The 26726-nt window shown below is 40.5% G+C and overlaps 1 protein-coding gene across 6 annotated transcripts in view; it reads left to right on the top strand.

The window, feature by feature from the left end:
• BCAS1 (breast carcinoma amplified sequence 1) overlaps positions 1-26726 on the top strand; it is a 127847-nt gene that overhangs the window by 22506 nt on the left and 78615 nt on the right. For all 6 annotated transcript variants that reach the window (XM_010363359.2, XM_010363360.2, XM_030915405.1 and 3 more), the window contains exon 4: positions 17811-18391. In XM_010363359.2, coding sequence (XP_010361661.2) covers positions 17811-18391 — 581 coding nt within the window. The remainder of the gene's footprint in view (positions 1-17810; positions 18392-26726) is intronic.

Raw genomic sequence — 26726 nt, forward strand, 5'->3', positions numbered from 1 at the left:
ATGTATATCAGAGACTAAGACATGCCTTCTCTGCCAGGACACATCATTTTCCAGAAACAGAAGGAATGTTTGACCTGGATGAGAGGTTTCTAAAATTAGTATCTTCCTTTTTGCTCCTAGTCATTGTTCCTAAAAAGAATGGACTAATTTTGCTTTTAAAAAAAAAAAAAAAAAAAAAGATGTTAAGTGGAATCATTTTATTGGATTGAAAATTCTAACTTGAGCAAAGTGCTCCTGCCAATAACGTAATGAGTGAGAAGAGAAGCATTTGCCAATATCAATGCCTGGGCAAAGTGCAATGGGAGACCCAGTGCCAAAAAGCATAGCTCCCTGATGTAGTGAAAAACACAGGCAACAGCACTTGTCTGGAAGGGAGCAAATACATGTGTTCTCCTAGTATCCACTATTTCCCTCCAATTGGTCTTAATTTTATCTGTTTCTAAACTCAAGTAAAAGTCCCTGAGAGCAGGGCGCTTGCCGTCCTTTTTTGTTATGAGGGTCCCAGAGCTCAGCACAAGGCCTGAGATACACTAAAGACTTAGAAATGGTTGATGAATGAACAGTGCCATATTAAGGCAGTGGAAGCAGATGAACAAAATAATAAGGCCGAAGGGCAAGTTCCCAGACTCTGCTGCACTCAGCTTCAAGGAATGCAACCCTGGCTAAGTAAATATCACTTTTAATTCGAGCAAGAAGTCTGGAGGTGGCAGTTCTAAATTTGGTGCAGCAGTCTGACAGCCTCATCAAAACACCAAGTACATGAGCCAATTGTGTCACTCCTGCTCACAAGATGGCTGTCACAGAACCAAACATCACATCCCTACATCATGGGATCCAAAAGCAGGAGGGGAAAGGCCAAACTTTGCCACCATTTTTTTTTCTCCTTGTATTATGAGAGGAAGGAGGATCTTTCCGCGAAGCCTCTGCCCCCATGTAGACATCCTCTTATTGGCCAGAACTATATCACATGGCCCATACCAGCTACATGGGATGCAGGGAATCAAGCATCTCTCTGAGATGCAAGCGAATAATAATAAAAATACATGATTGGGGCTGGAGAGGATTGGCTATTGGGCAGGCCACAAGCAGTGTCTGCCAGAGGTGATTCCAAAGAATTATTAGAATTGAGCAAAGGAATGTAGTTCATATCCTTACTCTGGCCTTTCAAAAGACGTTAAGGAGATCTAACTCACGTCCTAAACACCACTTTTCTCTCTCCTCCTACCACATTGGTAGGTGTCTATCACTCAAGAGGCTCCCTATCCTCAACTCTCCACCGTGAATCTCTGCAAGACACCCCATCCTCATGAGGCAGGGGAATAGGGTCTGGAGGCAGGGAAGCTAAGCACTTCCTAGAACTACATCAAGCAGAAAACCCTCAACTTTCTATGCCCAACTATGGGCGTAACTCCACTTCAGCTGTGGCAGGAAATATCCTCTTCATTTGCGTAGTGTGTACATCAAGTAAATAACTTTGTAACTTTATTTCATCCTCTTCAATTACGTAGAGCATACACCAAGTAACCAATGGGAAACTGCTAGAGGGTATTTAAACTCCAGAAAATTCTGTAACCAGCACTCTTAAGCCACTTGCTCGAACCTGCTCCCACTCTGTGGAGTGTACTTTCATTTCTATAAATCTGTGCTTTCATTGCTTTGTTTGTGCATTTTGTCCAATTTTTTTTGTTCAAAACACCAAGAACCTGGACGACTCTCCACTGATAACACTCACAGGCGCTCTCCTTTCTTCTTTCCCTCCATTGCGCTGTTATCACCACTCAGTCTAAAGTAATAACAGAGAGTTCTGAACACCGGCTCTCCCAGATGGCCCAACAGCTCCTTGTGCCTCTGTCTTCCTTGGGAGTGAGCAAGAGCTCTGGGGAAATCTCATCCTTCCCAAACTCAGTGCTTTTTCTCACCAAAAAGCCTAGTGGAGAATTCCTGTTAGATAAAATTATCTTCCCTATTGCATTATTGTGGTTGATAGTCTCCAAAGATGCACACACACACAACCCACCACCCAATAACCCATGCTTCCTGGTATTCACACCGCTGTGTAGTTCCCTCTGGGCTGGTCCTATATAACCATCAGTATGTAGTAGAAGGGATGACACAGGACTTTCAAGAAGCCTTTTAAGAAGACTTGGAGCTTCTGCCTTGTCTCTTGCAACACTAGCTCTGGGAAAGGCTAGACACAATGTCAGAAGTTCTACCCTGAGATTGCCACGCTGTGAGATAGCCCAAGCTTGTCACATGAAGAAGCCATGAGGCAAGAGAGAGGTGCCCAGCCAGTCCCCAAATATTCCAGCCATCCCAGTCCAGGAACCAGACCTGTGGGTAAAGAAAACATCACGGGCATTTCAGCTAATAGATGCCATATGAGGAAGGACCATAGAAACCAGCCCATAGCCGAAACTAAAGTTCCAGACATATGTCCCTGTGTGAGCCATCCTAGCCATCTTCATCCTTTCAAGGCACGCCAGCTGTGGCTCCAGACATCATAGAGCAAAGATAAGCTGATTCTATCGTCTCTGCCTGAATTCTTTTTTTTTTTTTTTTCTTTTTTTTTTTGAGACAGAATCTCACTCTGTCACCCTGGCTGGAGTACAGTGGCACGATCTTGGCTTGCTGCAACCTCCATCTCCCAGATTCAAGTGATTCTCCTGCCTCAGTCTCTCGAGTAGCTGGAATTACAAGCACGTGCCACCATGCCTGGCTAATTTTTGTATTTTTAGTAGAGACAGGTTTTCACCATGTTGGCCAGGCTGCTCTGGAACTACTTAACTTCAGGTGATCTGCCCACCTCAGCCTCCCAAAGTGCTGGAATTATAGGTGTGAGCCACTGCACCTGGTGTCTGCCTGAATTCTTTTTGTTTGTTTGTTTTGTTTTGTTTTTTGTTTTTTTGAGATGGAGTCTCACACTGTCCACTGGGCTGGAGTGCAGTGGCATGATCTTGGCTCACTGCAACTTCCACCTACTGGCTTCAAGCAATTCTCCTGCCTCAGCCTCCCAAGTAGCTGGGATTACAGGCACCCGCCACCACGCCCAGCTAATTTTTTGTATTTTTAGTAGAGACAGGGTTCCACTATGTTGACCAGGCTGGTCTCAAACTCCTGACCTCGTGATCCGCCCGCCCCAGTCTCCCAAAGTGCTAGGATTACAGGCATGAGCCACCATGCCTGGCCCTGAATTCTTAATGCATGGAATCATGAGCTAATAAAATGGTGGTTAAGTCATTCATTTTGGGGATGCTTGTTACACAGCCATAGATAACTGAAATAACTATTAGTATGCATTTTAATTCTTTGTATTTTATTTTTACATGCATATATACTTACATAAATACTAATTAACATATATGAATAAATGCAATAATATTTTCTGTTATTGTTGTTTTGGTGAAACCTTTCTTTTTCTTTTCCTTATTGGCTCCTTCCTCATCTCACATCTTCCCTACCCCCTCCAAGGACACCCAAGCTAACAACCTAATATTTCTTCTTTCATATTTTTCTCTTTGTTCTATACTTTGTAAAAGACAAATCTGAGACACAATAAAATTTCAAAGAGTTTATCTGAATAGAGGCAAACTCATTAATTTGAGAAAACAAAACCAAAAGGATTTAGTGTTTTGATGACAAAGCGTCACATGCAAGAATGTAGGGAAAATGCAGAAGTATAATATAACATTTTTTTGATTTGTTACAATTACACAGTTGCCTTGTTTGATCATCTCATTGGAAAGTGCCCAGTTATATAATTTTAAATTTGTTGACTGTTTCTGATTGGTTGAGCTCAAGTTCTGTTTTTCTTTAGCATAGGCATTTACAAGAAACAGTTCGAGTTGTTTTGCTTAGGTTTGCAAATCAAGCAAGGTTTAGGTCACTTATGTGGTCTAATAGGCTTTGTCCGCTCAAGGATTCTTCAGGTCTGGTCTTTATTTTAATTTACTTTAACAATCCCCATACAGACATTTCCCAGCACGTCCATTAATAGTGTTATTTTTTCATTGTAATAATCTTCCCCATCTCACTTAACAATATGTGGAAATCCCTCCAGATTCAACTGGTATAACTTTAGTTCATTTTTTTTAAAGCTACAATGTACTTCAAGGTATAGACATACTATAATTCATTCAGCCATTATGCTAATGTTGGGCATTCAGTTTTTTTCTTATTTTTCTCTGACAATTTTTACCTGGGCGTAAATTTTTTTTGTTTTGTTTGTTTGTTTGTTTTTTGTTTTAAATGAGGTCTTGCTCTGTCACCCAGCTGGAGTGCAGTGGCACGATCATGGCTCACTGTAGCCTTGACCTCCAGGGCTCGAGGAATCCTCTTGCCTCAGCTTCCTGTGTAACTGGGATCATAGGCATACACCACCACGCCTGGTTAATTTTTTAATTTTTTTGTAAATTATTTTCTGTAAATTATTTTTTTGTTATCCAGGCTGGTCTCAAACTCCTGGGCTCAAGTGACCCTCCCTCTTTGGCCTCCCACATTGCTGGGATTAGAGGCATGAGTCACAGCACTCTGCTGGCATAAGTATTTTTAAACTCCTAATGTTTATCCAATATTGAAAGTCATTTGGAATACGCTTAGAAAATGTCTTTTTTTCTTTTTCCTTTTTTTTTTTTTTTTTTTGAGACAGAGTCTCCTTCTGCCTCCCAAGCTGGAGTGCAGTGGCGCAATCTCAGCTCACTGCAACCTCCACCTCCCGGGTTCAAGCGATTCTCATGCCTCAGCCTCCCTAGTAGCTGAGATTACAGGCGCGCACCACCGCGTCTGGCTAATTTTTGTATTTTTAGTAGAGATAGGGTTTCACTATGTTGGCCAGGCTGGTCTCAAACTCGTGACCTCAGGTCATCTGCCAACACTGGCCTCCCAAAGTGCTGGGATTATAGGCATGAGCCACCGCATAAGCCACCGCACCCAGCCGGAAAATTTCTTATTCACATTTTTCAGAAATAAAACATTGACATTTCTGTTTTAAATTTTTAAGGATTTTTTTGTACTTACCATGACTGATACTCTGGACACAATTTACTGTTTCATGGCTCATACAGTCTGATTTTATTAACTGCCATGCAACTTGCTGCTTGAGTAACACGCAACTTTCTCTTTGCCTCTTTGGACCGAGAAGAAAACTGAGGCAGCACACTTGGGCTCGAAAGGTGAAAACATTGGCAACGTTTCAGGATCACTTGTCTCTGTCTTGGAGAATAGACCAAGAGAGATAGGAGAGACCAAGAGACAACATGGAAAAAAAAAACATGAAGAGAGAAACAGCATTGGCAAATAACAGCTGCACTCAGTTCTCTTCCTCAAGGTGCATTTTAACCAGATCTTGAAATCGAATAAACACACCTACAATTCTAATCCTAGAGTGGACATTTTTTTAAAAATCTGCTTTTCGTATCTTTTTACCACACCAAAAAGAACTTACCAACAATTTTCACTTAACAAAAATAAAAATAATCAGCGAGACCAAAGAAATGGTAAGGTGCCCTCCAAGTTTCTGGAAGCTTATCAATGAAAGCACATACTGTATCAGTGGGTAGGGATCTGTTGCATGCAAAGCGTACCTCAAAGAGCAAATGTTTCTGGGAACAAGAACTGAAAAATGTAAGCAGAGCCTGCCTCCATGTGTGGGTAAAATAGCAGCACCCAATAGCAGTGATTCTCGGAGTTGTCCCTGGGCCAGCAGCATCACATCACCTGGGAACCTGCTAGATGTGCAGTTTCTGCAACTGGAGCCTAGACCTCCTAGGTCAGAAACACCCCGTCCCCTGGGGGTGGGGCCCAGCTATCTGTTCCCACAACCCCTCCCGGGTATTCTTGCGCTGGCTCAAGTCTGAGGACCATGTAAGAACTGGCTCAAGGCTCTGAGTGAAATGGAGTTTGCAGGGAACTGGAAAGTCTCCTTGTTTATGGGGCTCCATGCAGCTTCGAGGATGGCTGCCCTGGGAAACCCTTAGCCAATACTAAGATATTTCTCTGACAGCCTGATTTGAGGACTTTCAAATGAAATTTCCCAATTCAAAAAAATATAAACACTGTGTTGGCCAAACAATCAGCAGACCTCATAGTTGGCAACCTCCGATAGTGTGAAGTTTATTTTTTTCCCTACTTCAAATCCTTCATAAAAGATGGCTATAAAAAAATCATCATCATCATCATCATCATCATCATCATCAAGCTATCATAGCTTCAAGCAATGAAACATTGAAATCCTGTAACCGATTTCAGCTGTGCTTGCAGATTTCTGGGCTCACCAGTCACCCCGCCCATCACAATGTGCTTCCCATGTGTATTTTCCACAGAGAGGGACAGTGGTAGGATGTTGCCAGTGGCTGGTCCTCTTTGCAGCTTTCTGTCACGTAGTCTTAAGCCAGTAAGTTGGCTACGTGGTTAATTCATGAGTCCTCTTAAAAATTCCTTCTGAGAGTTACATCAACTCCAGGTGATGTAAAAGGAAAAGCTGGATTTTCTGAATTTGCCAAGCAGAGGCTCAGACTCTGCAATATGGAGATGTCCCCAAGGCCATGAGACTCGCTCAGCAAGCAGGGCCCACCCTGCCTATCAACCCCTCCAGTCAAAGCTGATGCTCATTAGTGAGAAGCTGCCTCGCTGCTGGGCCAGCCCCAGGCAAATCAGGAAATAGGTCAAACGTTCAGTCCGCTTTGAATCCCACTTCTCGTAGTTCCCTGCTTTCGTTTTTTCTTTTCATTATTTCTTCATTTCTTAATGGCACGGATGGGGTAGATGCATATACATAGTAAACATTCTGAGTGACATACATAATAAGATAAGGCAGAGAAAAAATCCCCGCCCTAACTCTGATGGCTCCCCAAACCCCATCCCAAATTTCCTTCCTTAGAGGTAAATACTCTACAGTTTCTTGTATCCAGAGGTATCCCAAGCATGTCTATTTATAAATTCTCTCCTCAACCTCTTGACACCATTTTTTAAAAATGGAAACATACTGTATATGCTTTTGGATACAGTTTTGTTTTTTTCTTACTAAAATTCCTTGGGGAATTTTAATGCCTGAGGAGTATTTTATTGTAGGGACATGTGATTATTTATTTTTTTTAAACTTTTATTTAGGTTCAGAGTACATGTGCAGGTTTGTTATATAGGTAAACTTGCGTCATGGGGGTTTGTTGTACAGATTATTATATCACCCAGGTACTAAGCCTAGTACCCAATAGTTATTTTTTCTGATCGACTTCCTCCTCCACCCTCAAGTAGGCTCTGTGTCGGTCGTTCCCCTCTTTGTGTCCTGTGTGTCCTCAAGGACACATGATAATTTATTGAACTGGGTTTCTACCAGTAAGTGTTTAGGTCATTTCCAGTTTTTTGCTACCACTACAGTAGTCCAGCAAATAGTTTCATACGTAAGCCTTTTTACCCCTATGCAATTATATTTCTAGGATAACATTCTAGAAGTGGAAGTTAGACTCACAGTGTTTGTGACATTTTAAGTATTAATAGATATTACTGAGCTATTCCCCAAAGAGGTAGCCAAACTACACTCCCACCGATGATCTATACGGCAGCTCTTTTTTTTTTTTTTTTTTTTTTTTTTTTTTTTTTTTTTTTTTTGAGACAGAGTCTCACTCTGTTGCCTGGGTTAGAGTGCAGTGGCGTAATCTCGGCTCACTGCAACCTCCGCCTCCCAGGTTCAAGTGATTCTCCTGCCACAGCCTCCCAAGTAGCTGGGATTACAGGCACCCACCACTACGCCCAGCTAATTTTTTGATTTTTTGTTGTTTTGCTTTTTAATAGAGACGGGGTTTCACCATGTTGGCCAGGCTGGTCTTGAACTCCTGACCTTGTGATTTGCCCCCCTCGGCCTCCCAAAATGCTGGGATTATAGGCATAAGCCACCGCACCCGGCCGCAGCTGCTCTTTTTTTGTGCTCTTTCCATTGGGGTCATCAAATGTCTCCTTTTTAACCAATTTGGCAGGGGGAAAGCCAAGTGTCATAATTTTATTGTGCTTTTATGTTACTACTTATGAAGCCAAACATCTTTTCTTCTGCTGAAAAGCTGGCTGCATGTCTTTTCCTGTGAACTCTTCACTCCTATTTGTTGTCTATTTCCTACCACCACCCCTTGGTGCCGTGTTGCTGTTTATTTATCTAATTCTTCTTTTTACAAATGGAGGTACAATTCACCTACCATAAAATTCACCTTTTAGGGTGACAATTCAGTGATTTTAAGGATATTTGCACCATGTGTGTAACCACGTCTCATTCTAGAACATCGTCATCACTCCAAAAGAAAACTCCCTATCCTTTAGAGCTTAGTTTTTTCCCTATTCCCAACCACTGGCAACCACTAATCTGTTTTCTGCCTCGATGGATTTGCCTATTCTAGACACTTTATATAAGTGGAATCATACAATGTTTTGCTTTTTGTGTCTGGCATGTTTCACTTAGCATCATGCTTCCAAGTATAAAGCATGATATAACATGGATCAGTGCTTTGTTTCTTCTTATGGCTGATTGATACTCTATTGTATGCAAATGCTAGATTTCCTTTTTCCAATTGATGGATATTTGGGTTGTTTCCACTTTTCAGCTATTATGAAAATGCTGCTATAGACATTTGTGTACAAGTTTTTGTGTGGACATATGTTTTCATTTTCTTGCTTACCTAGGAATGGAATTGCTGGGTCTTAGGGTAACTCCATGTTTAACTTTTCCAGGAACTGTTAAACTGCTTTCCAAAGCAGCTGCACCATGTCACGTTCCCGCCAGCAATGCTTGAGCGTTCCGATGTTTCCACATCTTCCCTAACGCTGGTTATTGTCCGTCTGATTATGGCCATCCTCGTGGGTGTGAAGACGGACCAGGCTGTGGCTTCGACTGCACTTCCCTAATGAGATGACGCTAGGCATCTTTTGACGAGTTCCTTGGCCATTTGTATATCTGCTCCGAAGAAAGCAGTATTGTCCTGATTTGGCTACTTTGCTGCACCCTGAGCCTCTTGTCTGTATTTCCTGTGTAATTTTTCCAGAATCTCAAAGTAATAATAGTCACCCTTTGGCAATCTTCTGTGTCCTGAACTCAACCTGCCCCTCAACCCCATCTCCACAGCTGACCCGTGGTGTCCTAACAACGGAAGCCACTGATGGAATAATAGACCACATCCCCTGGTAAGCTGCTTACCACTTAAAAGGTTATGCTAGAATTTCTTGGCAAAGACATTCTGGCTTTTTAATGTACAGATGAAAAGCACGAAATGCAATCATTCAGTGAAAGTTTCAAATCTAACATCTTCCTCCAAGCCATAAGATACCAGGGTACATGGTATCTGCCACATGTACCCTGACTTTAAGACCTTTAAAACAACAAATGCATTTGCACAACATAGAAAGCCACAGCTGTTTGAAGTGTGATTTGACTCTTGCAGCATGACCATTAAAGGGTCATTTTTGCATCAGTTTTTGAGGTTTTCATGAAGTTTTGAGTTTTCCCAAAGGCCTAACATAGTCCTTTGATATTCTAATGCAACTGTCTTTTGAAGAACTTACTGTGTTGTGTCGTCCACTTTTCCGTGTTCGGTGATCTGTTTTAACTTTGCCAGATGCTTGTCCAACCACAGTTGCATATTGATTTGTGTGTAACACTTCTACATCTGTGCCTCTATTCTATAGAAGTATAGCACCAGTTTAGGATTTTTGAACATGAAAGTTTATTCCAGCCGTAGTGGAAATGGAAAAAACGATGTGGAAACTACCAGGATATTCATTGATTAGGCAATGGTTTGAATATCTTTTGGTATATCCATACTAAGGAATATTATGCACCTGTTTTAGAAGATAAGATGGATTTGGAGCTATTGACTACGAGGACCAAGTATAATGTACAAAAGTAATCAGAAAATATGTCTAATGTGATCAATTTCTATAAAAACAACAATGACAGATACAGTCCCTGTATATGTGTATCTGGGATGCTTACACGTGCTTGCGTGAGTATAAACAAAGTTCAATATGCTACATCACATTGCAGATGTTATTTATCTGGCAATGAGGGTGGAGGATAGAGACAGGAAAAACAAAGGGTTCAGAGAGATTAATTATTTTGGTTGTAAAAACAGATTAAATGTACATTATTATCAGATTTACAAAAAAAAAAAGCAAAAGACCAAATGAAACATCTGATGTGTCTTTAAATGAAAATATTGGCTCGTGTTGGAGCAAAGGCTGGTTTTGCATTTGAATGAACTTTGCGTATTCCAGAGTTTGTAGCACAGGAATGACAGGAAACACATGACCAAAGAGAAGAGTGGAAATGGTGAGTGTCACCGTCAGTCTTGCCCCACAGTATCCCATCATCACTGCCGCTTTGAGAGGATGCTTTCTGAAGAGCACGGGGGTAGCAGTACCTTTGCCTGCATTCCACTGGAATCCAGCATTTCTATAACTAAATATCCAGGCATGTTGTATAAAGCTGATAGTTAAGAATTCTACCACGATGTTCCAAAATCCCATCCTTTTATTTATGCTAGAATTTCTTGGCAAAGACATTCTGGCTTTTTAACGTACAGATGAAAAGCACGAAATGCGATCATTCAGTGAAAGTTTCAAATCTAACATCTTCCTCCAAGCCATAAGATACCAGGGTACATGGTATCTGCCACATGTACCCTGACTTTAAGACCTTTAAAACAACAAATGCATTTGCACAACATAGAAAGCCACAGCTGTTTGAAGTGTGATTTGACTCTTGCAGCACGACCATTAAAGGGTCATTTTTGCATCAGTTTTTGAGGTTTTCATGAAGTTTTGAGTTTTCCCAAAGGCTTAACATAGTCCTTTGATATTCTAATGCAACTGTCTTTTGAAGAACTTACTGTGTTGTGTCGTCCACTTTTCCGTGTTCGGTGATCTGTTTTAACTCTGCCAGATGCTTGTCCAACCACAGTCATGTGTGTGATCTGAGCAGCTCACCAGTGTTACAAGACTCTATAAAACCCCTGCATCTTTTGCAAGATTTGCAATTTCCGTTTGCAATCAGTGTGTGTATGTCCACTTTATCCTGAATCCTGACAGATTGGGATATTGATGCATAGGATGGTGTTGCTTGCATAGGAAGAGATGATTGGGTGGTGAATAATGTTCATACATGGACACTTTGTAAATAAAATTGTAATGTCAGTTTCTGCTTTCCTCTGTAAGCTGAAGGCTTGGAGGATTTGGATAATGTATTGTCAGAAAAAATGAATTCCATCCAGCACAACATCAGTCTCTTCTCGGAGACTCAGTTTCCTGAGCTGTTCACTGGCATGCCCTACTACAGTTACAATCATGGTCCTTTGCGGAGTGTTTTCTAGGCTGTGCCTCAAGCTCTGTGCTTGCTGCTTCGCCCATGTTACCTGACTTAATCCTATTGTCTAGCACTATGGGAGACACTGGAATGCAGCTGTAAGCAGAGAAGACTAAGTCCAGGTCCACCTGGGGCTTCAGGTAGTGGAGAGGAAACAAGTGAAGAAGAAATTAATGGGATTATTTCAGAGAATGATGAATCCTCTGTGGAGTCTAGAGAATAAACGGTGTGAGCAGGAGGGGTTACTTCAGATGGAGGAGTCAGGGAAGGCCTGACATGACCTAAGCTTGAATGATAAGAAGGTAACCATAGGAAGATCTTAGTGAAAATATTTCCAGCTTGAAGGAATAACTAGTGGTGAGAGCTGCAGGTGGACATGCTGGTATGTTGAGAGGTGTGAGGAGAAACATAGCACAAGCTGGAGTTCTGGAGGGTGTGGCCTATGGTAGAGAGTTTGGATTTTGTTTTAATTTTGTGAGGCCCTTCTTTGGATGATTTTATGCAGATGAATGACATAACCTAATTTTTATTTAAAACCCAAAATATATAGATATCAATGTTTCCCAGATGTGAGAAAACAGGGTTTTTTTTCCCCCTCTTGTGCATAATTTTTTCTTGGGTATCCACTAGTTCTATTAACTAAACTTTGTCTACTTTGTTCATCTTCCCTTCCTTCTGTTTCTTCTCTCTTCTGTTCTTGCTTTGGATACCACATGTTGTTGGGAGTTTGAACTTTGGAATCAGGCAAACGTGGGTTCAAATACTAAATCCACCAGTCATTAGCTGGACAAGGTTAGAAAACTGACTTGAGTTTTCAGAGCCTCAGTTTCCCGACCTGTAAAATGGGAGTGATGATAGTACCTAACTTGTAGATTTGCTGTTATACTTAAATAAAATGTTTCTTGTTATAGACATTTATCCAAATAAATAAATAAAATGTTATACATAAATACAATGCCTCTTGTTACATACATTTATCATAATGCTGGGAAACAATCCATGAGTGTTAGCTATTGTTTTTACAGCTTGATATCATTAGGCTTGGTGTCCCATCCAAATCTCATCTTGAATTTAATCCCCATAATCCCCACGTGTCAAGGGAGAGACCAGGTAGAGGTGATAGGATCATGGGGGCAGTTTCCTCCATGCTGTTCTCATGAAAGTAAGTGAGTTCTCACAAGAGCCGATGGTTTCATAAGGAACTCCTCCCCCTTCATTTGGCACTTCTTCTTGCTGACTTGTGAAGAAAGTTCCTTGCTCCCCCTTTGACTTCCACCATGATTGTAAGTTTCCTGAGGCCTCCCCAGCCATGCTGAACTGTGAGTCAATTAAACCTCTTTCCTTTATACATTACCCAGTCTTGGGCAGTTCTTTATAGCAGGATGGAAACAGACTAATACACAGCTGTAGCAAGTGAAAGTTTTAGCTTTGGCACATGAAAAAAAAGATAATTCTTCCTCAGAAGTTTTGAATATTGTAATACAAACGTGTGTATGCATGTATGTTTAAATATATAACTAGAACTCTGATGAAGCAGCTTGTTTTGACTAGAATATTTGGTACTTTGAAAATGATAAACATTTCTGAAACTTGCTTGGCCCGGATACTTATGCTTCTTATGATAAATTGATTTATATCACTACTGTTTTTAAAAGTCTTCCTAGAAAAATCAAGTTTGTAAATTAAACTATTGGAATAATTCCTTTCCTTATGGCTTACATTTAAAAACACAAAATAGTAATTATATTAGTAATATATTAGTATAACAAAAATGACTACTGTTTACCAAAAACCTATCATCTACCAGTCCGCAGTAAGCACTGTCTGGGCAATATTTCATTTAATCCTCAGAATTACCCTCTGAAGAAGGCACTGTTATTTTCATGCCCATTTGTAAGAAAACTGAGGCACAGAGACAGGAAACAACTTTCCCGGGTTATCCATTTAAAGAGTGAGCAGTTAAGAGCCAAAGCCAGGTTCCTCTGATCCACAATCCAAGTTCTTAACAATTACATGAAGATGGCACTGGAAGTAAGTTTTTAATCACATATACAGATAAAATGACTGTCTTTAAAAAAACATGCAGCACAAAATATTTTTCTACACTTAAGAAAATCAAAAATTTCAACTCTACCTTCTAAATATTTTGGAGCTGCTATTGTCATTCTTACTTGATTTCTTTTTAATTTTCCTTAAATTCTTTGATGTTTTTAAAAATGAAAAGTAACATCTCTTTGGTATGTCATCTTTTTGCATTTTTTTAACTTTTAAGTTCAGGGGTACACGGGCAGTTTTGTTATATAGGTAAATTTGTGTCATGGGGGTTTGTTATACAGATTATTTCATCACCCAGGTATCAAGCCTGGGTGATGAAATAGGTATTATTAATACCTGGGTGATGAAATAATATCTATTAGTTATTTTTCCTGATCCTCTCCCTCCTCCCACCTGCCACCCTCTGATAGACCCCAGTGTGTGTTTTCCCCCGTGTGGCCATGTGTTCTCATCATTTAGCTCCCATTTATAAGTGAGAACATGCAGTATTTGATTTTCTTTTTCTGCATTACTTTGCTAAGGATAATGGCCTCCAGCTCCATTCATGTTCCTGCAAAGGACATGATCTTGTTCTTTTTTATGGTTGCATAGTATTCTGTGGTGTACATGTACCACATTTTCTTTATCCAGGCTACCATTGGTGGGTATTTAGGTTGATTCCATGTCTTTGCTATTGTGAATAGTGAATAGTGCTGCAATGAACATATGCATGCATGTATCTTTATAAAAGAATGATTTCTATTTTTTGGGTTTGTACCCAGTAATGGAATTGCTGGGTGGAATGCTATTTCTATCTTTAGGTCTTTGAGGAATTGCCACACTGTCTTCCACAATGGTTGAACTAATTTACATTCCCACCAACAGTGTATAAGCATTCTTTTCTTTCCACTACCTCACAAGCATCTTATTTTTTGACTTTTTAATAGTATCATTCTGACTGGTATTAGATGGTATCTCATTGTGGTTTTTGATTTGCATTTCTCTGATGATTAGTAATATTGAGCTTTTTTTCACATGCTTGTTGATTACCTGTATACCTTCTTTTAAAAAATGTCTGTTCATGTCCTTTGCCCACTTTTTTATAGGGTTGTTTAGTTTTCCCTTGTAAATTTGTTTAAGTTACTTACAGATGCTGGATATTAGACCTTTATCAGATGCCTAGTTTGTAAACATTTTCTTCCATTCTGTAGGTTGCCTGTATAGTCGGTTGATAGTTTCTTTTGCTGTGCAGAAGCTCTTTCATTTAATTGGGTCCCATTTGCCAATAATTGCTTTTGTTGCAATCGTTTTTGATGTCTTTGTCATGAAATCTTTGTCCACGCCTATGTCCTCAATGGTATTGTCCAGGTTGTCTTCCAGGGTTTTTATAGTTCTGGGTTTTACAGTCAAGTCTTTAATTCATCTTGAGTTGATTTTTGTATATGTTGTAAGAAAGGGGTCCAGTTTTAATCTTCTGTGTACGGCTAGCCAGTTATCCCAGCGCTTTTTATTGAATAGGAAATCTTTTCCCCATTGCATGTTTTTGTCAGGTTTGTTGAAGATTAGATAGTTGTAGGTGTGTGGTCTTATGTCTGGGTTCTCTTCCTCAATTTTAGGGCTCATTATTGGTCTGTTCAGGGATTCAATTTCTTCCTGGTACAGTCTTGGAAGGGTGTATATGTCCAGAAATTTATCCATTTCTTCTAGATTTTCTAGTTTATGTGCGTAGAGATAATCATGTAGTTTTTGTCTTTAGTTCTGTTTATGTGATGAATCACATTTATTGATTTGCATATGTTAAACCAACCTTGCATCCCAAGGATGAAGCCTACTTGATTATGGTGGATAAGCTTTTTGGTGTGCTGCTGGATTCAGTTTGCCAGTATTTTGTTGAGGATTTTTGCACTGAAGTTCATCAAGGATATTGGCCTGAAGCTTTTGTTTTTGTATCTCTGCCAGGTTTTGATATCAGGATGATGCTGGCCTCATCAAATGAGTTAGGAAGGTCTCCCTCCTACTCAATTTTTTGGAATAATTTCAGTACGAATTGTACCAGCTCTTCTTTGTACAACTGGTAGAATTTACCTGTGACTCCATCTGGTACTGGATTTTTTATGGTTGGTAGTCTATTCCAGACACCTGGATGTAAGGAATTTATTCTTTTTCAAAGCAACATATTGGCACTTTAAAATAAAAAAGGCTGTCCATGGAAAGTATTTTGTGTTTTTCAAAGACTTTTTCTCTGACTATAACACTCTTACTTACCACTAACTCCTTTGTTTTCCAGCCAGTGGGTAAGGAAAAGAGGAATTAAAAGGAAGGAAATAAGTTGGTGCTCTTGGCATTTTGAAAAGCCCTTCCCTGTTTTGAATCTTAGCATTTCCCTTTTTGTCAACCATTCTCTCTTCCCCTGGCATGGACCATTCCCACAATTCATTTATATTCACTCTGACACTTCAGCCTTACTTGCTAACTTTATACCCTGATGCATCCACCTATCACTTACTTCTTCTCCCTCTTTTTTTCTTCTTGATTATAGTGTTTGCCATCATTATGAATTCCTGAATCACAGAAAAAAAGGTTAAGAAGAGCTAGAAGATCAATGTGCTGGCAGGGTGATTTCCTTCAGGTTCAGGTTTACGAGAAACCCCTAACATTCATCCCTGGGCTTGCCCCAGACAATTCCTTCCCTGTCCCTCAATGCTTAATCCAGCTCACTCTTCCCCCTTTTTTGTTTGTTCTTTAGTCTAGACACTGCGAGACACTAGAGTTTGGCAAAAATAATTGCTAATGGAGGCACGTGTGTGTGTGTGTGTGTGTGTATTTCTCACTACATATTAATGAGCAATATGAATAGATCAAAGAAATCTCAATTCTTCCCTTTCTTTTTCTGTCTTCCCGCAAACAGATATTGAAAAGTGTCTGACTACAGATGTATCAAGCAAAATGCAACGTTGTCAAAGGCATGTGAGAAACCTGAAAAGATATCACAGTATCTGTCAATTACGAAGCACCTATTATGGAAAAGGCATTGTGCCAGATCCTTTGCATGACTTTTCTTCTTTAAGCATTACAACAGCCTTGCAGGAGACTATCCATATTCCCATTTTACAAATGAAGAGATTCAAAGATTTTTGGTGATTTACCCATTATCACACAGCCTATCAGTGGAGAATTTTCATCTTTAACTGGGATCCCAACATTCTTGGTGTTCTTTTTTTCCTGAATTTTACACTCATTTATAATAGGGTCCTAGAAAAGAAGGACCCTTTTATAGTTAATTTAGGTCAAGGCAGAGGTCAAAGGAGAAAGGGTGGATGTTGGAAACAGTGCCCTTCCCTGGAAGGGTTGGAGCCTATACCCACAGACACAGTCTTGGCCAGATAACCCTACACCTTTAATTCCACACTAGCCTGATGTCTAATTTGCCTTCTTGTGTAGACATCTGCTCTTCCAGCCTTTCAAAGAGAAACCTTCTGAGTACTGTATTTTTAAAATCTTCCCATATTCTTAACAGTCTATGCTAATACAAGTCCTTGGTAAGACAGAGAGAGCATGAACTTAGAAGTCAGATTTCTGCCTGAAGCCAGACTCTGCTGCTTACTAGCTTACTGGGCAGCCAGGGGAGGGTGTACTAACCTCTCTTACTGTCAGTTTTCTCACTCATGAATAATGATAATAACTAATGTTTGTGATATTTATTAAGCACTTAATATATTCCAGACGCTGTTGTACTTGCTTTAAGACTATTAACTCATGTAATCTTTGTACAAAATTACGAGGTAGATTCATTATCTGTCTCCATTTACCAGAAAGTTGAGGCACAGAAAGTTAGATAACCCGGATTCAAACAGACATTTCGGCTCAGTGCTTCTCAAATGTGATTTTGTCCTCCAGGGGACATTTAGCAATGCCTAGAGATATTTTTGGTTGTCATGATTGGGACATGGCATCTAGTGGGCAGAGGCCAGGGACGCTGCTAATCAGCCTGTGATGCACAGGACGAACCTCCATAACAAAGAATAATCTGGTTTCAAATGTGAGTAGCGGTGAGGTTGAGAAACCTTGTTCTAGCTCCAGAACCCAAGCTCCTAACTGCTGTACTGCCTCCCGGTTGACATCGTGACAATATGCTGCTCACAGAGTTCTTACAAAGATAAAAGAAGATTAATTAACATTGAATGTCACTCATTCCACACCTGGCAGCTAGTGACTTTCCATTAAGTAGCTTTCCCTCCTCACCAACCTTGCCTTCTCCTCTCCCAAGAAAAGCAGGGTCCAAGGAGATCTGGAGAGCTAATTTCTACCTTTCAGAATGACCAGCGAACAACACAGTTCCAGTTTGCAGAATGGCTTTTGTATAAAAAATGTCTGGAGTCCGTTATTAGTGCCTGAATTTCCCAGCTTGGCTGAATAACCGCTGTTTATGTTTACGTTACAGTCGACTTGGGAATAAGTGTCAAGACGGATAATGTGGCCACTTCTTCCCCCGAGACAATGGAGATAAGTGCTGTTGCGGATGCCAACGGAAAGAATCTTGGGAAAGAGGCCAAACCCGAGGCACCAGCTGCTAAATCTCGTTTTTTCTTGATGCTCTCTCGGCCTGTACCAGGACGTACCGGAGACCAAGCCACAGATTCATCCCTTGGATCAGTGAAGCTTGATGTCAGCTCCAATAAAGCTCCAGCAAACAAAGACCCAAGTGAGAGCTGGACACTTCCGGTGGCAGCTGGACCGGGGCAGGACACAGATAAAACCCCAGGGCACGCCCCGGCCCAAGACAAGGTCCTCTCTGCTGCCGGGGAACCCACACTTCTCCCACCTGAGGCAGGGGGAGCAGGAGGAGAAGCTCCCTCCAAGCCCAAGGACTCCAGCTTTTTTGACAAATTCTTCAAGCTGGACAAGGGACAGGAAAACGTGCCAGGTGACAGCCAGCAGGAAGCCAAGAGGGCAGAGCATCACGACAAGGTGGACGAGGTTCCTGGATTATCAAGGCAGTCCGATGATGTCCCTGCAGGGAAGGTAAGTGTGCCAAGGTGTATCCACTTGGTTCTGAACACATGCTGGGGGGCACTGATGGGATAAGACCACCGCACATGTGCAGTCAGTCACCCTGGGCCTAGGCAAGGTAGCAAGCTGTTGACCCCTCTAGAACAAATAGCACATTGTAGCAGAGTGTCACCCTGATGTTTCTCTGGGTAGAAACATCTGTATGAAGAACAATAACAGCTGTGGCATCTGTTTTATGTAAAAGAAAAGAGGAGGTGAGTTACATGCAGATGAATTTATCCATCCATTTTTCAAAGGCGGAAGTAGACAGGTTGCATTTACGATCAATAGATTCTGGACGGAAAGGCATTAGTGGAATAAAAATGGTTCCTAAAAGATACTACCTAGTCTCCGTAGTTCCTTGACATGCAGACTTTTGTTGGAACACGTTTCCTTTCTTACTCTTAATGGCCTGAATTGATATTAACTATCTTTTGCACTATGGTATGTGTTTGAATAAAGAGATTTTACAGCTCTGGGCAGACTCTTTACTAATTCTTTTCCAACAAAGAGGAGTATAATACCTTTGTAAAAATTAGGGGGATTTTTTGTTTGTTTGTTTTGGGGGTTTTGTTTGTTTGTTTGTTTGTTTTGGTTTTCAAAGAAGGTATCCTGAATCAGTCACTTTTTTTCCTGAGCAAACAAAGGCAAGCTCTTTTTGACACTAAAAAAGCATTTGCTTTTAACCTTGAGAGAGCTTGTTTGTATTCAAGGCAGGAAAAGAACTCCTTAAAACAAGAAGGAAGTAAAATTTGATACATTATAGGTTTAGGGCGTGCATTTCCTTGGTTAACAGACTTTTAAAATAACACTATTTTTCAAAACTTGGGAATAAAGTTAAGTGCCACTAGCAGACTTTAGAGCCAGGAAAAAATTGGATGAGCTCCAAATATATTTGTCTTAATAACAATGTAACTTTGCACTTCCCAAGTGCTAATAATTATGCTTGCTGTCATTTATTGAAAATGTTCAATGTGCCAGGCTCTACTCTAAGCACTGTATGCAAATTATTTTCCTTAATGAAAATGAGTATCATGTTAATCTGTGGTTTTAATGCATCCAGGGTGCTATGAAGAATTACATTATGAAGACTGGGCACCGCTGAACACTCTGGAGAGTTAAAATTGGGAAAAGATAGTCGGGATCATGTGTTTTAGGCTCTTACTGTCAGCATTCTTGTGGTTTCTATACATTTTGACTCAGAGCTTATTTCCAACATTTCTTTCAGAGTTTAAAAATTTTCCCTTCGAACATGCACTTTCCAGTTCGAAAAGCCAGTTGAATAGCTTGCCATATAATTTAAAGTGAGTCTCCAAATGCATCCAGGCATCTGCTCCTTACTGAGTGTGACACTGTGCCAGGCACAGGTGAGGCACAGGGACCACAGTGGAGAGCGAGACACAGAGTCTCCGCCCTGGTGGAGTTCACTGTTCAGTGAGAGAAGTGAATAAATAAACCTGCAATTGCAATGCAAGATGCCAAGTGCTGTGCTGGGGGAGCAGAGAGTGGGGGAAATGCCAGATGCCAGGAGAATTGGGCTCTGTGGCCCAGGGAACATTCCATCAAATGCATGAACCGGGACCTGAAAGTTACGTGTACGGAGGCGGTAAACCGGTCGTCAGTATTCCTGCATAAGGGAAAAACTGCTTATTACTTGTGCCTGAGTGGGGAAACCATTCTCATTATTGGTCATAGACTTCTAAAGCCATTTGAGGTTGTGATTTTTTAACAGTCATGTGTTTCTTTTGCTTGGGCATCCAAAGCCTATCCATTGGCTGAGTTAGGAGAAGATTGAGCTATTTATGGAAAGACAATGAAGGAATGTGTTTTACTCATCTTTGGACAGGTGTCCAGTGACTCATCCAAATCCGCATCTTAATTAAGCAAACCAGTTCAGCATAGGATAGCCAGCCCTCCAATGTACTCCGCCATAAAACCTCAACACACTCAATCTATTTCTAGTCTAAGAAAAGCGAGGAAAAGTTTTGGAGTTGTGATTTATTAACTCAGCTTTCTTTATTGAAAAAGAACTCTTAGGGACAGAACCTCAATTTGAGTGGAATGTGTTCCAAAATGAGATTTGAGTCAGAAAATGGGAGCTTGTGTTGGGAATATGGCAGGTATCTAATATAGCAAAGCCCTTGTGTAATATTTTCAAGTTATAATGATCTCTCAGAAGACCCAAGAATTGTAACTGTCTTCCTTTCTGAATAAGTGAATTCACTCCCTCAGATTCACCAATGAAGTCTGAATCTGATTTTGTTACATTACAAATTTCCATTTTTTTCAGTGATATTGAAATTTGAAACACTAAGTGCCCACTTTGTACTATGTACATATGAAACAGAGAAGTTATGAAATAGCCATTTCTCCCTCAGCCTGTGAACTTGTGGATATCCAGATGCATATGCCTGCAAAGATTTTTAACAACAACAACAAAACAGCCTTCTGATTGTCAAGGTTTCTTATCTGACTCCCGGCTGCATAGCTCTGTATTTAGGGGGGGAAAAAGCAATTGTTCTATAAATGTAATGAGACAATCCAACCCTCAGAAAGTAACATGAATAAAACTTCTCAATCAGTGGCTTTCTTGGTGGGAGTACCACATTGTGCATGGATGGACATCAGTGTATTGATTCAGAATTCTTAGGGTGAATTATGCCTTGGGCTCAGCCCCGTCCACTGCCCCCTCCAGGAGCCAGCCCTTCCCCCCACTTTTATGGCTTGCTTTCTGCTGGATTGGAATTCCAACCACAAACCCACAGAGCTGTGAATTAGGAGAAAGATGCCACCATTTCATCCTGGGGAAAACACACAAATCTTCTGTGTTTTCAGAATGACAATCTTATTTTTGTGCCTTATAAAACTACATTCAGGGCATAGCATAATTAAAACAAGGCAAGAATTCATGAACAAATGAAGCATTTACTACATAGGCCAAAGAAAAGATAAATTATATGCCTGAAAGGTTTCACTGAGCTGTGATTCACACAAACCAATGTGTTGGCAAGGATGAGGTTTTTTTTCCTCTCCCCACAACAACTGAACCAGGGCTGTAAGATATGCATTTAAAAGATTCATCACATACAAAAAATAATCACATAATGCAAACTTGACTTTTATTGGTTAAAAATAAAACCCACCAAATTTCTGTTATCAACACAGTACTTCCAGAGTTGTATTTGTGTTGAGTGGGGGTGTGGGGTGCATAAAGTATTGCCATGCAGAGTTTCATAAGATTGAAGAATATCTTTTTTCTTTTAAAAATGTAATTAAATCCTGCAGTCGTTACTTTAGCACCAGCCTTGTGCAAGGCATTTGAAAAATAAATCATGTTTCTAGACTTTCAAGGAGTGTATAATCTAGTAAGAGACATAATATTTTAAGAGATATTGTGATAAGTGCATCAGTCCTCAGATTGGCTCAGGCTACTAATAATAAGAACAGTATCCTGTGCTTTCACTTCTCTTCTTTTCTCTCTTGAACACACTCCATTCAGGCTCTTGTCACAGCCACCATGATGTGGCAAATTCCCCACCATCACCCTGGTTGCCAAATCCTATAGATCTCTGTCTTTGTCCTAGTAGATCTGACCTGCAAGTTGAATCTGACACAGTGAGTGGGTGGGCCACACCTTACTGCTTGAAACAACATCCTTCCACCTCCCTACCTTCTTTTCCTTCATCTCCTTTGCTGGATCTCACCCGCTAAATGTTGAACTTCTCCAGGGTTCACTTCTTGGATATCTCTAACTACGCTTATTTCCTTGAAGGTTTCCCTCAGTCCCAAGGGTTTAAATACTGCTATGGGTTGACAAGTTCCAAATTTACATCTCTAGCCTGGATCCATCCCTAAAGTCCAGACATGAGTCTCAGCTTCCCCCGCTTCCACGTGTCTGCTTGAATTTCTACATCCCCGCTTGGCTGCTCACTGAGTATCTAAACTCTAATATGTCCAAAGTGGAACTCTTCATTCATCACCTAACAACGATAAAAACAAAATGCCCACCGGTTTAATTCACAGGGTTGTCCCTCTCAGGGCATGACAACTTCATCCTGCCTCTACTGTTTAGTGGTAGAATTGGAATTAAAGAACCAAGGTCTCCAGAGTCCTTTTCTACATGGTATTTAGTGTGAATTAAACATAAGCATCATAGTCAGGTAGCCTAGGTTTCCTTCTCTACCTCTGTCACCCACTGGCTGTTTGACCTTGGGCGAGCTACTTCACCTCCTGAGCCTCAGTTTTCTCATCCGTAAAATGGGGATAATAATAGTATCTAGCACATTTTCACATTGTTCATGCTTTTAGAGATTAAATGAGATAGGCCATATAAAGTACTTAGCACAAATTGCATTTTGAAAAAAAAAAAAAAGAGTAATTAGCTATTACCAGTATTATGGGTTTTCTCCCTGTCTACTACCTCATATTTTATTTTTATATTTTGCCTTTCCCTTCCGTAGTCCTCAACCCAAAATCACAGAGATAGCACAGTTGACTCTAATTTAAGAGTTGTATAACCAAAGGCACAAGTCCTAACTTGGGTGAGAAGGGTATAAAAGTTGTAAAATTATTTTTGAAACAATAGAAATGTTAGTGTCCATGCCCATAAGCCTCAGTTTCTTTGTCTGACATTTAAGGCTCTCCACAATCTTTCCTCCGCCTATTTTCCAACTGCATTTTCCACCCTTCCCTTAAATTTCTCTAGTCAATATGGCCAACACCTGACCTGTGCAAAAGCCATTTTCTCCGCCTTTGTCTCTTTCTCTCTCTGTTTATCAAACATTGACTTGATATTCAGCGCCAGGTTCTCCATGAAGCTAACCAGATATCTCCACTCTTGGATGATTTCGGACAGCATGAATCCCTCTCACATTTTACGTCAAATTCTGTGATTAAATCATTTTGAAGAAATCAGCTCATTAAGCCATCAAACCTGACTAGGGAATTCCTGTATTTTCACCATTTTACAGACAAAGAAGTCAACAGTTCAGAGAAACCAAATCACTCCTGACGCACAGCTAAAAATTGGCACAGCCAAAATTGTTCGTCTCCAAAGCCCATAGTCTTAGATAGTCAACGTTTCTATTTTTGTCAATTATTTGAAACTTGTTCAATGAAGTTGCAACTTGAAGCAATGAAATTCAAAGATATTAGCACATGCAAAGTTGTAAATACCTTAAATCCCAAGTGAAAAATAAAAACAAAAAGAATTACCCAATTTCAACATTAGAAGGCCAAGTGAATTATTAATTGTTTTTTATTTTGTGTTGTTTCTGCCTTATGTCCACAAGGCCATGTCTTTTCAACTGGTAAACAGAACTAGTCACCCAAAAGACTTTGTCAGTGCAAAGGGAAAATCCATCTGACATTATGCAAGTTTTGGAGTAAACAAGGTCCTCAGCTATACCACTGGGATTTTGATGCATTTAGCAGTAAGAAATGCTTAATATGAGATGTTTACAGTGGCAGAGATGATGTGGAAGTGTTAGGAGCCTGGGCGACCTGGGTATGAGTCCAGACTCTACCACTTAATAGCTGTGTGGTTGCGCTAAATGACAATAATTGCCCCGTTTTTAAGTAATTCATTATTTCTAGGCTGTGTAGTAAGCATTTTGCATACATTTTCTGCTTTTATTCTTTTTTTTTTTTTTTTTTTTTTTTTTTTTTTTTTTGAGATGGAGTCTCGCTCTGTCGCCCAGGCTGGAGTGCAGTGGCGCAGTCTCGGCTCACTGCAAGCTCCGCCTCCTGGGTTCACGCCCTTCTCCTGCCTAAGCTACCCATGTAGCTGGGACTACAGGCGCCCGCCACCGCACCCAGCTAATTTTTTGTACTTTTAGTAAAGACGGGGTTTCACCGTGTTAGCCAGGATGGTCTTGATTTCCTGACCCCGTGATCTGCCTACCTTAGCCTCCCAAAGTGCTGGGATTACAGGCGTGAGCCACCGCGCCCGGCTGCTTTTATTCTTAAAACAACCCAACAAAGTAGGTATTTCTATTGCCATTGAACAGAGGAGAGAACTTGGGGAGAACTTAAACTCCCTGTGTAAGGTCACAAAGCTAATTAGTGGCAGAAGTGGAACAAAGATCCATCTGTCACCTAAGCCTGTTATCCTCAATCATTTCAAAACCTGTGTTTTCATCCACAAAAGGACGTTACTACCTGCCCTAGGGATTTTTGTAAAGTTAGAAGATAATATAGGCCATCAGTAGCAGTAATGCTAAATAAAACGGTGTATTTTCTAAATTGTTAGAAACTTAGAAATGAATAATTATGAAATAGATCAAATGGCTTTTCAGAGTGATGGAGTTTGAATAGTGTATCATTTAGGGGTTGGTAATATATCATTTTTACTTTGGCTTCAGGAAACACACACACACACAACACCCAATTAATAGTGGTTTACTTAACAAGGAGAATGTACTATTTCTTTTTTTTTTTTTTTTTTTTTTTTTTTGAGACGGAGTCTTGCTCTGTCTCCCGGGCTGGAGTGCAGTGGCCGGATCTCAGCTCACTGCAAGCTCCGCCTCCCGGGTTCACGCCATTCTCCTGCCTCAGCCTCCGGAGTAGCTGGGACTACAGGCGCCGCCACCTCGCCTGGCTAGTTTTTGTATTTTTAGTAGAGACGGGGTTTCACCGTGTTAGCCAGGATGGTCTCGATCTCCTGACCTTGTGATCCGCCCGTCTCGGCCTCCCAAAGTGCTGGGATTACAGGCGTGAGCCACCGCGCCCGGCCGAGAATGTACTATTTCTTGCATGTAGTAAGAACCCTAGAGGTGGGGGAGTTCAGGTTGCTTCAACATCTTCGCAGCCCCCACTAAACCACCTCAGTCTTGCTCTGCTGGTATCCTCCATTATTGCTTAGTCCCTAGGCTTAGTCCCTTGTGGTTTTAACATGATTCCAAGTATGCAGAAATACCACTCTTTATTGTGCTTCATAGATGCTGCATTTTTATAAATTAAAGGTTTGTGACAATCCTGCATCAAGCAAGTCTATCAGCACCATTTTTTCCAACGGCCTGTGTTCACTTTGTGTCAGCATTTTTTAGAAATAAAGTTTTTATTTTAATTTTTATTTTTCAGTTCTGGGGTACACATGCAGGACGTACAGGAGCCCCTAGGTGACCTGCATGTATACCCCAGAATTTAAAATAAATGTGTGCTGTGGTGGTTTGCTGCACCTATCAACTCACCACCTAGGAATTAAGCCCAGCATGCGTTAGCTATTTATCCTGATGCTGTCCCTCCCATAACCCCCTGACAGGCCCCAGTGTGTGTTGTTCCCTTCCTGTGTCCATCTGTTCTCATTGTTCAGCTCCTACTTATAAGTGAGAACATGTGGTGTTTGGTTTTCTGTTCCTGCGTTAGTTTGCCAAGGATAATGACTTTCAGCTCCATCCACATCCCTGCAAAGGACATGATTTTGTTCCTTTTTATGGATGCATAGTATTCCATTGCAGCATTATTCACAATAGCAAAGACATGGAATCAAGCCAAATGCCCATCAACAATAGACTGGATAAAGAAAATGTGGTACATATACACCATGAAATAAGGCATTTTTAAATTAAAGTATGTACATTGTCTTTTTTAGACATAATGCTATTGCACACTTAATAGACTCCCAGATAGTGGAGAACTTTTATGTGCACCGGGAAACTGAAAAATGTGTGTAACTCTATTGTGGTAGTCACTCTATTGCAGTGACCTGGAATTGGACCTGTAATATTTTCGATGTGTGTGTCATAATGTCCTATAAATAAGAAAGGAGCTTCCTAAAATTTATCCTTAGATCCCTTTGGTAAAATTGAGTCACGTGTCTGTGTTGAAGTGCAAATAGCTATTAGCTAGCATTTTCAGATTTTTCTGTAGAAAAGAAGGTTCTTCCAGCAAAGATAACATGCCACAGATAGAAACCAGATTGATCTTCTCTACCTAACATTGTCTGGAAATCATTAAGTGAATGGAGCAAGTAGAAGCTGCTACAGTATCCACCTATGGTAATTCATCTGAGTGTATTCATTACATTAGTTTTGTAATTTAACTGTGTCCCCATAGTAAGAACTAGACTTTACAACTTGAGCTGATATACATGCGCATACGTGAAACAGAGAATGCATGAAGTGATACTATTCCTGCAGCCAGTAACCCCTGCAGGGATTTTGTATTCTTTTCTATTCTGTTTGATTTGTTTACTGCTGGTTTTGACCCACTAAATTATTTTCAAATCGACTAATGATCACAGTCTGAAATTTGGAGAACGCTGTTCTGCTGTCTGACCGCTTTGACACATTGAGATAGTTATCTTAAG

This window comes from Rhinopithecus roxellana, chromosome 13 (genome assembly GCF_007565055.1).
Source record: "Rhinopithecus roxellana isolate Shanxi Qingling chromosome 13, ASM756505v1, whole genome shotgun sequence".
Taxonomy (NCBI): domain Eukaryota; kingdom Metazoa; phylum Chordata; class Mammalia; order Primates; family Cercopithecidae; genus Rhinopithecus; species Rhinopithecus roxellana.